The sequence below is a fragment of the Nomia melanderi genome, chromosome 9, assembly GCF_051020985.1.
Source record: "Nomia melanderi isolate GNS246 chromosome 9, iyNomMela1, whole genome shotgun sequence".
NCBI lineage: Eukaryota > Metazoa > Arthropoda > Insecta > Hymenoptera > Halictidae > Nomia > Nomia melanderi.
The window spans coordinates 7,965,091-7,980,413 of NC_135007.1; the positions used below are offsets into that span (position 1 = coordinate 7,965,091).

At 35.9% G+C, this 15,323-nt stretch overlaps 2 protein-coding genes across 12 annotated transcripts in view; both read left to right on the forward strand.

The window, feature by feature from the left end:
- The window catches only part of LOC116427769 (EGFR adapter protein), a 211,405-nt gene that overhangs the window by 144,130 nt on the left and 51,952 nt on the right, over positions 1–15,323 (forward strand). For 10 of the 11 annotated variants that reach the window (XM_031978508.2, XM_031978509.2, XM_031978507.2 and 7 more), the window contains one exon: positions 7,983–8,129. The exons of the other annotated variant lie outside the window; for it this stretch is intronic. In XM_031978508.2, the coding sequence (XP_031834368.1) occupies positions 7,983–8,129 (147 nt within the window). The remainder of the gene's footprint in view (positions 1–7,982; positions 8,130–15,323) is intronic. 11 annotated transcript variants of the gene reach the window in all.
- The window catches only part of LOC116427772 (UPF0389 protein CG9231), an 86,097-nt gene that overhangs the window by 13,585 nt on the left and 57,189 nt on the right, over positions 1–15,323 (forward strand). The window lies entirely within an intron of this gene.

The window sequence follows — 15,323 nt, forward strand, 5'->3', positions numbered from 1 at the left end:
ACGACCGCGGATAGCGGTATGTAGATGATTTTCACGTAGAAAACGAATAATTATTATTAAAGGAATTTTTTAATAAAAGTAGTATTATAGTTTTGTAGTATATATTTATAATATTATAGTTTTCCATGTGTAGTAATTCTAAATATAAGTCTAAATATTAAATCCCAATGTTAAAGTAATATATTATTGGAAGAATATTTGTTTGAAATTTGTATACAATACTAAGCACAACTTCTCCCAGCTTTCGCCAGCTTAGCACTTATATCACGAAATCGCTTTATTGGCGGAAATAGACAGACGTCGTGGTCAGTCCTGACTCTAGATTTAACACCGCTCGATCGTTTTTGTGGGAAACGGCAGGGGATGAAATTTATCGGGAACTCCAGACTTCTGTGGGGAACGTGAAGTAATTCAGTGGTTTTGTTGGGTATCGAAATTTATCCAAAGAATGTTACAACAAAAACGTGCATTTCTTTAACTGTATAAAAGAATTATTCTTAAAAATGTGTACAGAAAGGAACTTTTATTTCGTAACAGTATAATCATTGCACAAGTACTAAGTAAGTAAATAAATAAGTAAATACTGAACATTCTCCAATTTCAGAAGGAAAACTAAACGCAAACATTGTAATACAATATCGTTAGCTATAAAAGGACTCAGTATTTGTTGTGACACAGTAACAAAGAAGTAAAAGACACAATTCAGCTCGTGTTCCTGTAGGCAAGGCCGATCAAGAAACGCGCAGGATGGAAGGACCTTTTTCTTAGAGCTCGTTAAAAAGTTCCACGGCGGAAATGGACCGCGGCGAGGTACTACGGAATTCCGGGGGAACCAGAAATCCCGAAGGAATCCCATTGCTCCCTTTACGCGAGTTTGCTGCATCGACACCTCCTTTAGAAGACACTAACGGGCAGCTCCCCATTTTTTTCTCTTCCGTTGCTATCGGATCTTTGATGAGATAACATTCTTATCGTTACATTCGCCCTTCCCATGCATAATTATGCGGATCATTAAATTCCTTAGCATCTTCTCGTCGTTCGAACTTCTGTTCTCGCAATATTTAACGCACCGTTAAATTCGTTCTACACACAAAATATTCGAAAATCGCGTTCTTCGAATGTACAAAATATTTACAAAATGAATGCAAAGTAACCTCAAACTTTCAATAATCTTCTTTAACCACTATACAAACATTAATTCATATTAGATACTTCATACATACACTTTTATAAGTAACCCAAGGCAAACATGTAATATAGTAAAACCAACTAATTAGTATATTTCACATTTGTAATATTCGCGCGCTAATTTGAATAATGCGCGCAGTAAATTCCAATAATTGACCTCCACGCTCTACGTTTCCAAGGAAGCTATCTTAGACGAGCGTCGGAACGCCCAACGATAAATTATCCAGAATCTAATTTTGGTAAATATTCCCGGTTAATGAATTTCGCCAGCGGTCCATCAAAATTCTATGCGCGCCGGTGAATGGGCGAGGACGATAAGAGGGCGGCGCGAAGACTGAAAAACCGTACGTTGAAAGCCACCGACGGAAGATATAAGGACGAAGGACAACAGCTTACCTACGTAGACGATACTTCCTGTACAAACGGAAAAGGCCAAGAACAGAGGAAGGAGAAGTTATTGATGGTCCCCGCTCTGTGGCATCGTTTATATCTTCCGCACGTACAGTCACCACTTGAAGTGAATACACAGATCAGGGACTTTCCTGTAAGAGATTCTCGGCGGCCGGGTCCATATTTGCTCCTCCGCATCTATCATCTTTCCTTCTATTTTCTTTCATTCTGCCCGCGCGACAACAGGAACGAGAATTGCCCACTTGTAGGAGAGCAAAATTGATTCTTCCGGATTTCGTTTCCGTTGTCCCGAACCGGATCGCGGGGGAGGGCCGGGGGCAGGGGCGGACCGGCTTTAATCGCTTGGAATAATGACATCTGTGTATTCCTTGTTAAAAAACAAGTCGAACGTGCAGCATTTAAACTCGTGTATGCACGTTGGAATTTGCGTGTAATTGATTCTTTGGGTTATTAAATAATTGCTTTGTGTCTTTGTACTACATGTATTTGTATATGGATATATTATTCACTAGAATTTAATTATTTCCTGATTTTCAGTATGAACATTTTTAGGTAAATGTTTCACATATTGGACATGGTTTCCTGAAAAATCGATTAAAACGGGGAGTAGATAAGTTAAAAATGATTGTTTCCTTAAAAGTAGTTGTTAACCCTCTATACGAATATATTGGCATTTTGTTGATTTATTTCATTTTACATAGCAAAGAAATAAATAAAATTGAGTAATTAATGAACCTATACTTTTATACGCTCAGCCGTGAAAGATCAACGTCACTGTAATTTCAAAGTTACGGAATATATTCGTTTTAATACAATTATTAAGACTATTGAATACTCTGTTAATTTCTATCTACAGGTTCATATTTACTAATTTTATATTCCATACGCTTCTTATTGTCACGAAAAAAAATTCGGCCTATTAAACTACATTTTAAACTACATCCTCTGTATTTTCTAATCTATTTATACATATATTCTTCTATTTCGTTTATCGGTTCAACCGTAAACGTTTCCCATCGAAATTCCTCATTATAATTCAGTATCGACAACCCGTGTTAACTGAATTCCATTTCCTAACTTATCCCCAAACAAAATCCCCCCACGAACCAACGCATTCATCGTCAAAAGCCACGATGATCACTGACTTAACCACCCCCCGCCCCCCGTTATCTTCTTTGTGTTACCGAAGATAGATAACGTCTAGCCGCTACCGCAAAATCGAATTTACATTCCCGCTCGAGATCCCGTTCAGGAAAATCATTTGCACCTACCTCACGTAGGAGTTCGCCGTTCGGTGCAAGCGCGTTATGAAACATGAAAAATTCAACAGGATAACATGGAAAAAATGTTTCGACCTGCCGTTTCGTTGCCCGAAATTTGTTCCTCGGTTATCATTTTCGACACGGTCGACGAGACAAAAGATGTAGACACAATGCACGCGGGGGATGATGAAGGGAGTTTAGCACACGAAGAATTGATCAAAATGCGAATATCACATAGTGGCCAGTTTGGCCGTTTTAGTCGGTCAAAATTAAAAACACCTACATACATTGCCAGTCAGAAGTTTGGGACCGATACATCGGTTAAAAGAGAAACTTCCATTTTTTGTAAACAATTTTTATTTGAGAATTTTTGTGTCTGATAAGGGAACACGGACATGTATTAGTCAAATGTAAAGATATATAATTGTTGTTATTTTATTTGATATATTTACAGATATATAACTGTTACTTTGTGACGTTACAGGTCAAGTGGTCCCAAACTTTTGACAGCGTACGTATCGAATTTTTTCGATAAAATATGATTATATATGTAACAATACATAATAATAACCAGTGATAAAGTATATAACAAGTGAATAAATGTTAAATATTGTTACTTATATATACTTATATAAGAAACTGCGTATTTGTATAGATTGAGTTACATTACATAGCCTATAATAAATAATAATAACGCAATAGGTAATAATATATGATTACAATCAATTATAGAATATGACGTAGGTTAATAATTATTAATTATACGAGCATATGCGGCCGCGCCCAACATATAAAAAAGTATACACAAGAATGTTTCAAAGAATTTGAAGACCAAATCGTGCGCAACGAAGACTCCAAACATTCAACGAGGCACACGAGTTTATGTACACAGATGAAAAAACAAACAATCGATACCTTATTTTTCACACACTCAACTATATCAGGGAGCAAAAATTTGATATCACAGGCGAAATTTTTGAAATCGACTTTTGCCCGCCTATAATGGCCAAATCGGTCGCTGTGCACCGTTCGAAATAACCGCGGCCGAAACGAGTTATTTACGGTGCGCCGACGATAGCCGCGGAAATACAAATATTTTCCTGATGCTGGGGTGGCGGGCGGATACGCCTCGATATAAAAATATTTTATGTCACCGCACGGATCCCCCGCTATGGCTGCGGATCCGCCGGCTTATAAACATTATGCACGGTGCAGGGCGCACATGTCTGCTCGGTGGCGGGCTCTGCAAAGCATACGTGACCTCACGTTTTCCGTGAGGTTCAGGTGAGAATACATCTTCTTTGTGGCACGGCCGCCACTGGCGTAATCATAACTCTGCCACGGGGACAGGGGCGGGGAGCGGAAGAATGCGGCAGAGGACCGTCGTCTACGGCGCTGTCGGGTGTCATTGTACGATGGATTCAATACGCGTTTAAGTTTCGATTTATTAAATTCCTCGGGGCGTGTAACCGACGAGCTGTGCCGTAGAATTTCGGAGAATATGGTTGGTAATTCGGATTGTCGTGCCGGAGATTTCTTATTTGGTAGTCTATATTATTTGATGGGTTTGTCTTGAATATTGGTCCTTGTATGTTGGTCGTGGTAGTTACTGTTAGAGGAATTATCTCTAGTGATCCATGCTCATCGGATTACGAATCGCATGAGATGGTTGTTGATAGTTATTTTGTGGGTTAAATTGGATCTATATGTTGTAATGAGCAATTTTATTTGAATACTGGAAAGTATATGTAAATAATGTTAATGAATCATTTAACAGCAACGGGGGAGATTTGAGAAGTTGGATGTATCTGCTAAACTGCTTGAACCTGCAAAATAATTCGTTCCATAAAAAATATAATTATTTAATCAAGGGAAATTTTAAGACCAGTTTGGAATGGTAAATTTTCGTTCTTTATGGTGTATTTTTAATATGTTTATAATATCAATAAAGAAACACTTATTTAATTTGGAATATATAATTTTTACTTAATTTCTCCTTATTGTGTCTCCTAAGTCTATAGTAGATGAGGGAACTATGAGCAAGAATAGAAAATAAAATTGTAAACGTGAGCACGTGTGTTAACGATATTATAAAGTGACAGATTTCAGTGAGTCCCGTAATTACGAGTCTATGGTTGACTGTTCAATAATCCGCGACGAAGCTGAACAATATCTCGAAATCGCTTGAAACTTCGGAGGCAGACTTCGCGCAGCAGGAGCGAGAAACTTTCCCCCGGATTTTTCTGCGAACGGCGGATTACTATGAGCCATTAAAAGTTCCATGTTGCTGAACGAATTCGATGAACGAAACTTCATCTCGGGGCCGATTCGAAAAGGGCCGAAGTGGCCAATAATTGCGATTTATTCGTTCCCGTTCGTCTTAACGTGCTCCCGCGCTAATCGCGGCAGCATTATAACAATGGCTCGCTCCGACCATCGCATTAATTCTCTAATTATCGAGCTACCTTTTCAAACAGAGCTTTCAAGGCCATACGGTTCTCCAAGGATTACAAGAAAAAAATATTTATTAATTAACTGACTAAAATTGTTTCGAACGTGATCTCTAATTTAATTGGTTTAACAGTGAACCTCTAACACGATCACTCGAAATATCGTGTTATTACATAATTTATAGTGCGAATAAAAGATTAATTAATTTATACACAAACGAATATGAAAAGCGTGAAATTAATCAGTTTTAAAGGTGACTTTATTTTGAAATAATAGTAAATTGGCAATAGGAAATAAAATAATTATCAGTCTATCTGTACAGAAATTATATAAAAAAATATTGGTAATATTTAAAGTTTCAATTTTTTCATCGTAGTGTTGTATATCGTTATTAATCTAGAAACTAATTCAATAATGTAATTTATAAGAAATATATAAAAAAACAATAACATAAAATTCATCTACATATTTCAAAGAGACATGGAAATTTAAAAAATGTAATCTTGAACAAAGTTCAAGGATACAAGTATCATATGTTTAATAGCGAACTCTACCGACGATCATTCAAACTAAATGCTTTAAGGCATAATGCTTGGACACATGTGCGTCGGTATTATAGGCACTTGTAGCTGGAATACAAGGGCATTCAACCTGGAAGCGATACAAATTTTTTAATAATGAAAAGTATTGTTTAAAAACTGTCTATTTTCTTACATCAAAAAAGATTCTCTGCTTGTTTTCCAATCTTCGAGCAGTATTACAAATATTTTATGAAAATGGGTATTAAAATTGTTTAAAATTTAAATAATAAAAGACGATATTTCCCCGAGAACCTCGATTTAATTCCCTGTACATGAATCTCATCCCACACTCATCGCCGACACATGAATAACAAGTAATGATACTTCTGACACTTTGATATATCTAAGTGATATTTATGAGTTATCCAGCTTAATGAGGATGCCATTTTCTCGAATGCTTTTGGAACACACCCCTTGTAGCTATTTATGTTTCATAATAGAATTTACTCGTTCAATCTCGTTTAATCATGCACTTCGATGCAGACAAACTAAACTGCGTGGGAAAGTATGTTATAAATATTTTCGTCGAAATTAAAAAACAAAATATAATAAAAAATGATCGGTCTTATTTTAAAAAACAATACTTAACCACAAAACCCGACAATTACCTTTTCTTCTATGTGTGTATCCTTCATAACATTTATTTCATATTATTACTGTTTAATTTCGTATTATGTATTACGAAGTTTTAATTATTACTAAAAGAATAGACTTCAAATTCACATCTAAAAGAATATTAAAAATTCCAAAGTGTAATGTCAATTTGTACTGTGGATTATTTGCAACTACAAATTATCTTATACATTAATCAACAAATTGTTGAAACCACGCTTCACCAATTCGTATAAAGCGGTGCAGAGTATTTCGTTCCTGGACCCGAGGTACAAGTAATTTTGTACCATTTTTATTATCGTTTCCCGCAAACCAGCGGATAAAGTAACGTTTGAGGAGCGTTGCGATGTGTGTGTGTGTGGCTCAAAAGGACACCAAAGATTTTGAACTGGCACGAAGAGGGGTCGGATTTACAGGGAAGCAAGCGAACGGTGAAAACTAGTAAGAACGCATAAAATCGTAAAGAGAAATTCAACGAGCCCCGCAATATATAACACAAGATAGCGCGCGGGAACGGTGTCGCGAGAGACGTCGCTACTTTATGCTTGAGAAATGTTCCTGGTACCTCCAGACTAAAACGTAACAAGCTGCTTTGATCTTCTGACCTTCCTTGCCTTCCGAGTGGCGGATCATTATTCGGTAGACGTTTTTATTTAGTATTCAAAGGGGAGGAAAAGCTCGCAATTATCATTCGTTTTGTAAATAGAGAGGAGTCGACATGGAAAACACGATGGAAAATTGTTGGACCAGTACGTCCTCGCAGACTCAACAACCGTTACATAAAATTAGCGGCTGTTGATCATTCTTAAAGCCGATGTAACATCGCCATTTAATTTCGCTGATTGGTTTAACACTTAATAATAAACCCTCCGCAATTGGATAATTGAGACAGTGGAAATTGATGTCGCTATAAAGCTTGGAATTGTATGTCTTGCAAGATTTACGATTATTGATTGTATAATTGTACTGTTGCAATATTTTGTTTTGTTTCATTGAGATAGTATCGATTAGTATCGACATAAATTGCTAAAATGTAATTCTTAAGGTTATTAACCTATGGCGCTGAAAAGACGTACTTACCTAACACACGCGTTAAGATGTTTTTATTATAAAATTGTCAATGGCGTGTTATACACATCGATAGTCTTGTTACATTACACATACTACATTGTTTTGAAATGTACCATTCTACAAAATTATTAATAAACAAAATTAATACGTATCTGCGTCAAATAAATTAAGATGAATTAAGATGAAAAGTAAAATTGATGTTAACTTGATTTAGTATCCGACAGGAGATATTGTTTATTAAAAATTTGTTAAATGTTGCATAAGATAAAAGTGTCATCGTATATGAATTTTGTATTTTTCATTGGTCATATATTCATGATAGCAATTTCAATCGCATCTTTTATTGATATTATATTTTGTTAAAATCCGACATGTATGCACTGAAATATATATTTTTATTTTCCAGTGCGTGCAAATGGCGCACGCGTTGAGGCGCATCTCGTACGCAACCTGTGAACCTCAGCACGCTCAATTCAGTTTTCTCGCCCGAGAACCTAGAGCGCACTTCAGCATACAGTATTGTCATTCTTTTATTACCGAATCTGCAGAACAGGTGAGTGCCATTTCTCATCTATCATTTTCATTCCGTATCTTATGAGAACCATTGCATAAATACAAGACATGTCTTAGGTTTACTCCAAATATAAATACAATATAATTGAAACTTACAATTAACTGAATTCTTTAAAAAACTAGCCGATTAATTGTTAAAATTATAAAACGCAGTAATCAATATTAAAGTTATACAAAATATAAATTTGACGTGAAACTAAACTTAGAATATTTTATTTAAAAATAGTATTTTACTTTTAAACAAACGTGAATCGTGATAAAACTTTCAATATCATATAGAATTTTATTAAAACTTTCATATTCTGATGTACGAAGATTTAGTTAGAGTGTAACAGCACGTTGAACGATCAAAGTTGTCCTTTATCATATTAAAGAATCCAACCTGACGCCATAAGCTGTTAAATGACACGGTTTTTATCGCCGTGGAATATTTCATGCAACACGTGTCGAGTTGAAGTAAAAAATTCCTCCATATCCGCTTTATATCGTTGATCGACACAACCTGCGGTAACGCATATCGGATGAGGAAAGAAAAAAAGGAGGGAAAAAGGGGAGTCGCGAGTTGTCCTTGGTGATATTGCATAGTGCATCGCCATCATCCAGGACAAATTGCACCGACACAGAGGAAAGACAGCCGCGTGCAGGATATTACTCGGCGTTCAGATCCACTATGCAAATAAATCGTACACACGTGTCATAAGTTCTTGATGTGCCCTGTATACCGGCGCAAAATCTGTTTTAGATTGAACAGCATTATGCCCCTGATGGATTCACTTTCGCAATGTTAAACGTGAATTACGAAATTACGTTGTCGGCAGGAACCTAAAGTATTTCTGTTGAAACTCCCTTACCTTCGGAGTAGGTAAATCTATGACTAAGAATCTTCCAGGAAATATGAAATTGTTATTATAATTCTAATTCTAATGTGCGACTAAATATTTTCTGTGAAATATGAAGTTGTTACAATAATTTCTCCATTCTTATTAACAAATTTCTGTTTAGTATGCAGATAAAAGCTATTTATTAGTAGTAATAAATAGTTACATAATATTATTATATATAAAAGACTTATGAAACGTGATTGTTGTTTACTCTCACCTAAGATTGAAAGATAAAACTATGTAACAGTACACTGGATATACATCGTCAACATCGTCACATTCTGAGATGTGAAAAAAACGCTTGTAAATATATCATACACTAAAATTAGGACGCAACCCAGAAAACTGCTAATTAGTACACCTTTATATCACTAGCGACACCATTAAGTGATACGTACCTACTAACAAGGTGGAACACTCATTCAACTGCTCGCGATAATGCATAACATTACAATCAAAAGAAAGGAAAGGAGGTCAGACCGACGATACCGTCTCTAATAAAATTTAAATACCTTTCACTGACAGTGTTATTAAATAATATCATCCTTATACTTATACTTCTAAAGACACAATAATCCATAAATTAATTTTCGGAAGTTGTGTCTATACGCATACTAATTAATGAACAATGTTCAATAAAAAAGAATACCTCAATCGTTTCAAAAGTCTTGCCTTATAAACGATACTGAAGTGAAGTTTATTAGGTTAATTAATTACGAACATTATGCATTTCTTTTATTAAATTTAGGAGTCTTCCTTTTCCAAAAATAAATAGAAAAATAACTGTACAACGCATGAAACATTTAGGTTCTGCTTCTTCTGAAAGATATCTGATAAGAACAAATGGAACGTGATACCTAAGTGGGTCACCCGCATACAGGTCACAGCATGCATGGACATCCGCGTAAAGCTAAAGAGAAATGAAACGGTAAAGGAAGAGGCCCGTGTGCATAGACACGGAATAGATATAGCAATCCAGTAAAACCAGAATTCCACCATGTAGCCCGTTGCATTATTGAACCGCCATTACTGTTGCCGTTCCGAGCCGCGCGAGTCCTCGGCGAGTGCTTGACGCGTTGCGTTGTAGAAACACCACAGACACGAAGCAACAATCTGGCAGGTCCTGGAATACTCACCGCCGCCAGTTGTTAAGCGCGCATAAGCGACAATTATGAAAAGCAGAGGTTTCCATAAGCTTGCCTATTGTCGGATAAACGATAATTTCGATGGAAGACTGTGTTCGGTTATCTTCTAAATTCACTTGTGAAAATATTCGATCGTATGATCAGTTCACAGCGTTTTCATATGGGAAACAAAATGTGTTTATGACACTGTGTTTATAGAAATATTATTCAATATTTGTAAATATTCATAAACATTATCCAGGGTTCATTTTAATTTTTGATGGATACTTGATTTCATTGAGAATTACTCTTTGTAAGAAATCACTCGATTCTGTGATTATTTCATAGCGTTTTCCTATAGAAAACTAAATATTTCTGTGACATTGTGTTCACAAAAGTATAATTCAATATTTATAAATATCCATAACTATTATTCAAGGTTTATTTTAATTTTTAGCGAACACTTAATTTCATTGAGAATTTTCCTTTGCCACAAATCACTCAATTCTATAATCAGTCCATAGTGTCTTCATTTACAAAACAAAATGTTTTTGTGACACTGTGTTCATAGAAATATTATTCAATATTTGTAAATAATCATAAACATTTTCCAGGGTTCATTTTAATTTTTGATGAATACTTAATTTCATTGAGAATTATCCCTGTAAAGAAATTTTATTTTATAAAATAGAAACCTTAGGAACTTATATCGCGATTTAATACAATTTCTTGCATTTGTATAATCACGTGGCCAATGTCCGTGAAGTTCTCATGCGTGCGCAAACCTCGTTTATAGTCTGTTTACGTGCAGCGGGTGCATAATAAGTAATGAACGAGAAGCTAAATAGGTTCTAACGCCCCGACGTAAGAACTTCATTTTTTATGATAATTAGATCCTTCTCTAATTAGTTTTTCATTGAACGTAACGTGACGGATAAAGCATGCGAAAGTGAATCAATTAACCCCCTCACGAATAGGATTTCCCTTTCTATAGGAACAGTTTGGATGACTTGCTCAATTCTCGCTCAATTATTTCGGTATTCAACTTTCACGTTTCTCAAGGAACGGAAGCATGAATTTAAAAAACTGAATTATTCACTGAATCACGCTCGTTCCGGTAAAATAATTAAATTAATACTTCAGCAGTGTCACGCAAACTTAGAATTCCTCTAATTAACAACTTACAGAAACATCATAGAAAATATAACAAGGACAATAGAAAAAAAATATCAACATTAGATAATAAATTCTACAATAATAATATCAAACCTACCAAAATACCGAGACCGAAAAGTAAACCAGTCAATTGATAAATTCGTATTAATATTCGACCGTGGATGTGCAGCGAAAATTTGAAAGCTCTTACCTCGAGTCTCAATTAGTTAATTAATGAGCAAAGGGATCCCGTTCGCTGTCGATGTAAATGAAACGAGCAGCCGTTGCGGAAAACGCATCAACCCGTCCCGTCGGACAAATAAACGTTCCCGGGTCGTGATGATATTAAAAATGTTGTCGAGGCTCGTTTCACGGAATATCGAACGAACTGTCGTTTCCTCGCGGACACGCGGGTAAAGAACCAGCCCAATCCGCGCGGCACAAAGAAAATTTCTTAATGAAACTTCTGAGAAGTGTAACGAACGTTCAAGCTAATTAAATGTCTTTGCATAGTTTCCCGCTCGTTAGGTGACGCGGTTATTTTCAGCACGATTTGCACGGCCGGGCAATTAGAACGAACGCGACATAACAAAACGTATCCAGCCGTGTGTTTGTGTTGTCTGCCGCCGCCTTATAGAACGTTCTTGTAATTTCACTCCTTTCACGTGCCACGGACAAATTACTTTTCACCCGCGTGTACGCGCGGCGCTTAATGAAAACGTAAAGTGTGTGGGCCCGCGTAGACCAGCTGCCTCGTTTTAATTTCGCCAATTTTTCCCGCGGCATGTCGCTTACGGCTGAAGTAACAATTAAAAACGATCACGGCTTCCGTTATTGAACAGCCACCACCACCACCACCACCCCCCGCCTTCCCACCTTCCCCTGTCTTTTTAAAGCAGACCCATCCGTTAGGGTCACGCAGCGTCCGCTGTTGCGAGTCTTACGTTTGGTTAAAATATTTGGTATTTTTAGAACAGATGTGTGTCACGTGATCGTGTTACTTCGTTAAACCCATGCTCTATGATTTGTTTCTTAGCCATTGTCGATGTAACTGTTTTATAATAATTTTGTACTAATTTTATAATAATTCATTAAGGAAAGGGAACATTTTTGTACTTATTCTATGTCTACATTTGTTTCAAAGATTAACAATTGATAATAGAAAAGTAATATTTAATTTATATTTGAGAAAAAATAAAGAATGATTGGATTTGTCAAATTCAGTTTAAAACTTTCGTCGCGAGTCTGTCACGATATTATAAGTCAAGGGGTTAAATATAGATTTGCTGGTAATATGTTGTAACGAGATCACTGATGCATGGGAAAATGGGAAGTAACTTTTTTAATGGAATGTTACACAGTTTTTTTGGAATATAAAAGAGTATTTGTAATTAAACTCAATCTTGTACGAGATAATATTATTTGGCACGATGAAAATTCAAGAATAGAGGAAATAATTTAAGTATTTTATATCATAGTTTTTCGAAGTATTTTCCGATGCCACCCAATTGTTCGATAATGCGAAGGATTGTAGAAACCACACAATATAAATGATATTTTAATGAGTTACGTTCGCTATTCCTCGTGCACGCAACGAAGGAAGTGCGAAGAATAAAAGCAGAAACAGAGAGACCTGTTATACCGTGACGGATTGGACTGACCGTAATCATTCGGTCGTTGACACGGTTTTGTCGCTGCCATAAAAATCATCAGCTCAACGTCTCTTTCCCTCTCGAATTAGAAATCACCTAGTACCCACCGACGATTGTTTGATAGTCTTTTGAAATTCAGTGATTAAGAACTAAAAATGTTTTCATCAATTTCACAAGTTTAATGCAGAATGATTACAATCATGAATAAACAAAAATGATTATTCCAGAAAAAATCAATAAAGTTCTTTCTCTATAATGATGAATAAAAACACAATGCATGTAATTTTTATTTGACCATTATGTGCATTGATTTATGTCGATATTGCTTTATGAAGATTCTTTATTGACAGTCACTATTAATGTTTCTTATTTCTTCACTTCAATATTTAAAAACATTGATAAAAACGAGTCAAACGTCACAGACAATTTTAGCAATAATTATACTATGTACTATAATAGACTATAACTATAGAGAAAGTATAATTTAATATTTTCATATTAATATATTTTAATATGAATTCAAAGTAAACTCTCAAGTATAACACCGATGAAAAGTTCGTTGACACTTAACATTTGTACGCTTGTCTGATCAAAGGAGGGACAACTTAATCGATAAGGTGGTCGAGCGTACTCTAGTGGGTCATGCAAACTAGACCCCAGGCTACAGATTATAGTAGCCATTGAGGTGGGTCGTAATGCGACAAAACACATGAGATTTTGCAAAGACAAATGGGGTAGATGCATCGCATAGATGGGTACCGATAGTAGAGCATGTAGTATGTTTAAGAAAATGATTAATCGCGGAAATACTTGAGAAGGAATAAATGAGGTGCTGATAATAGAACATGTGGTACGTTTAAGAGAATTTTTAATCGGTAAAACGTCTAAGAAAAACGAAATCACTTCCGTTTAAACAGTGACAAAAGTAGAAGAGGAAAGTTTGAGGAAAGCACCGCGGAAATGGTAGTCGAAAGAAGTGATCAAACGTGATCGTATGAGGAACAGGAAATGGGTGCGGAAAGGAAATGAGATCTACGCCATGAATGGTAGCGGCTTGGCTAGACAGCGAATGTTTACGCAATTTTCACCATGTGAAAACGAATTTCCCAGGAATTACATGAAATAGGAAATATTCTTCTTTCAAGGATTCTTCACTATACTCGAAGCAGTATGAAAATCGTAGGAAGTTTTATTGTAACATACATTTTATTATAGGGTTAATTAAACTATAAATGCATTCACAATCCATTAGTGACATTCTAATAATCATACTTGCAAAGTAATATAACTTACGTCATAATCTCGAAGAATTTCTGTTTCCATCTGATTGTTAGTTACTTGGAAAATAAATTTGTAGAAAAATAAAATAACCGTTTCCTTATTACGAAAATCTATAATTATGTGTAAGCTTTAGAAATTATTTTTGTTGGAATATTTTTGCTATCATTAACACGTTACCTACCATCGTCGCATATTTGTGACATAATCCTATATTTTACATAATGAAAATGAAATAAATTTTATAGATATCAAAGTTATAAGTTATGGCATTATATTTAGGGACTCAATGACACGTTTTAGTTTCATTTTTCCAATATTTCGTTTAGAATATTTGTTGAAGTGAATAAAATCTTACGATTGAGAAGATCGTTGCCTAAACAGCCGCTGGTAGCAGAAGTATTACTTAAAAAATGGTACCATTGGTCCAATAATTTTATGCTCCATTAATTTCTGCAGCCTGAAATCGCCGTAATTAGACGATGAATCGCAATTTAACCGTAATATAGGATCCTTTGGCCCTAACCACGAGGGTGCAACCAAATCTCCGTCATTGACTTGAATTCCGGAAGTGTATCAAATGCTGCCTAGGGACTTTGCACCCAATACGCGTATCTCGGAGTATTTTGGGTAATTGAGCGAGTAATAGATCGATGAAAGTGCCGGCTGACTGGGTATCTTCTTGTCCAAGGCACTGTAGGTGACCGATCCTCTGTTTCTAGCTCGGAACCGCCGTAGGATTCAAATGGAAACTGGAACTTCTATCGCCACTTAAAGCTGATGCATCGTTTGCGCCGCTTTTGGAAGCTCCTCTGGCCGTTTTCTTGTGAAAAAGTATCACTCGCCTGTTTCCACGGTTGCAGATATACAACCGGTATAGTTGCTTAACTTTTTCGTAGCCGGCGGTACATTTCAGGCATCCTTAGTCGGATGCCGCGGGGTTTTGGCATGAAAATGGGAGTAAAAACTACAAAAAGCGAACGTTGCTTTAGAATATCATGCTTGTAACGAGCAGAATGAAGTTGAAGAAAATATAGACGTACGTATGAAAATTGAAAATGTTTAAATCTACTGCATAGTAAAT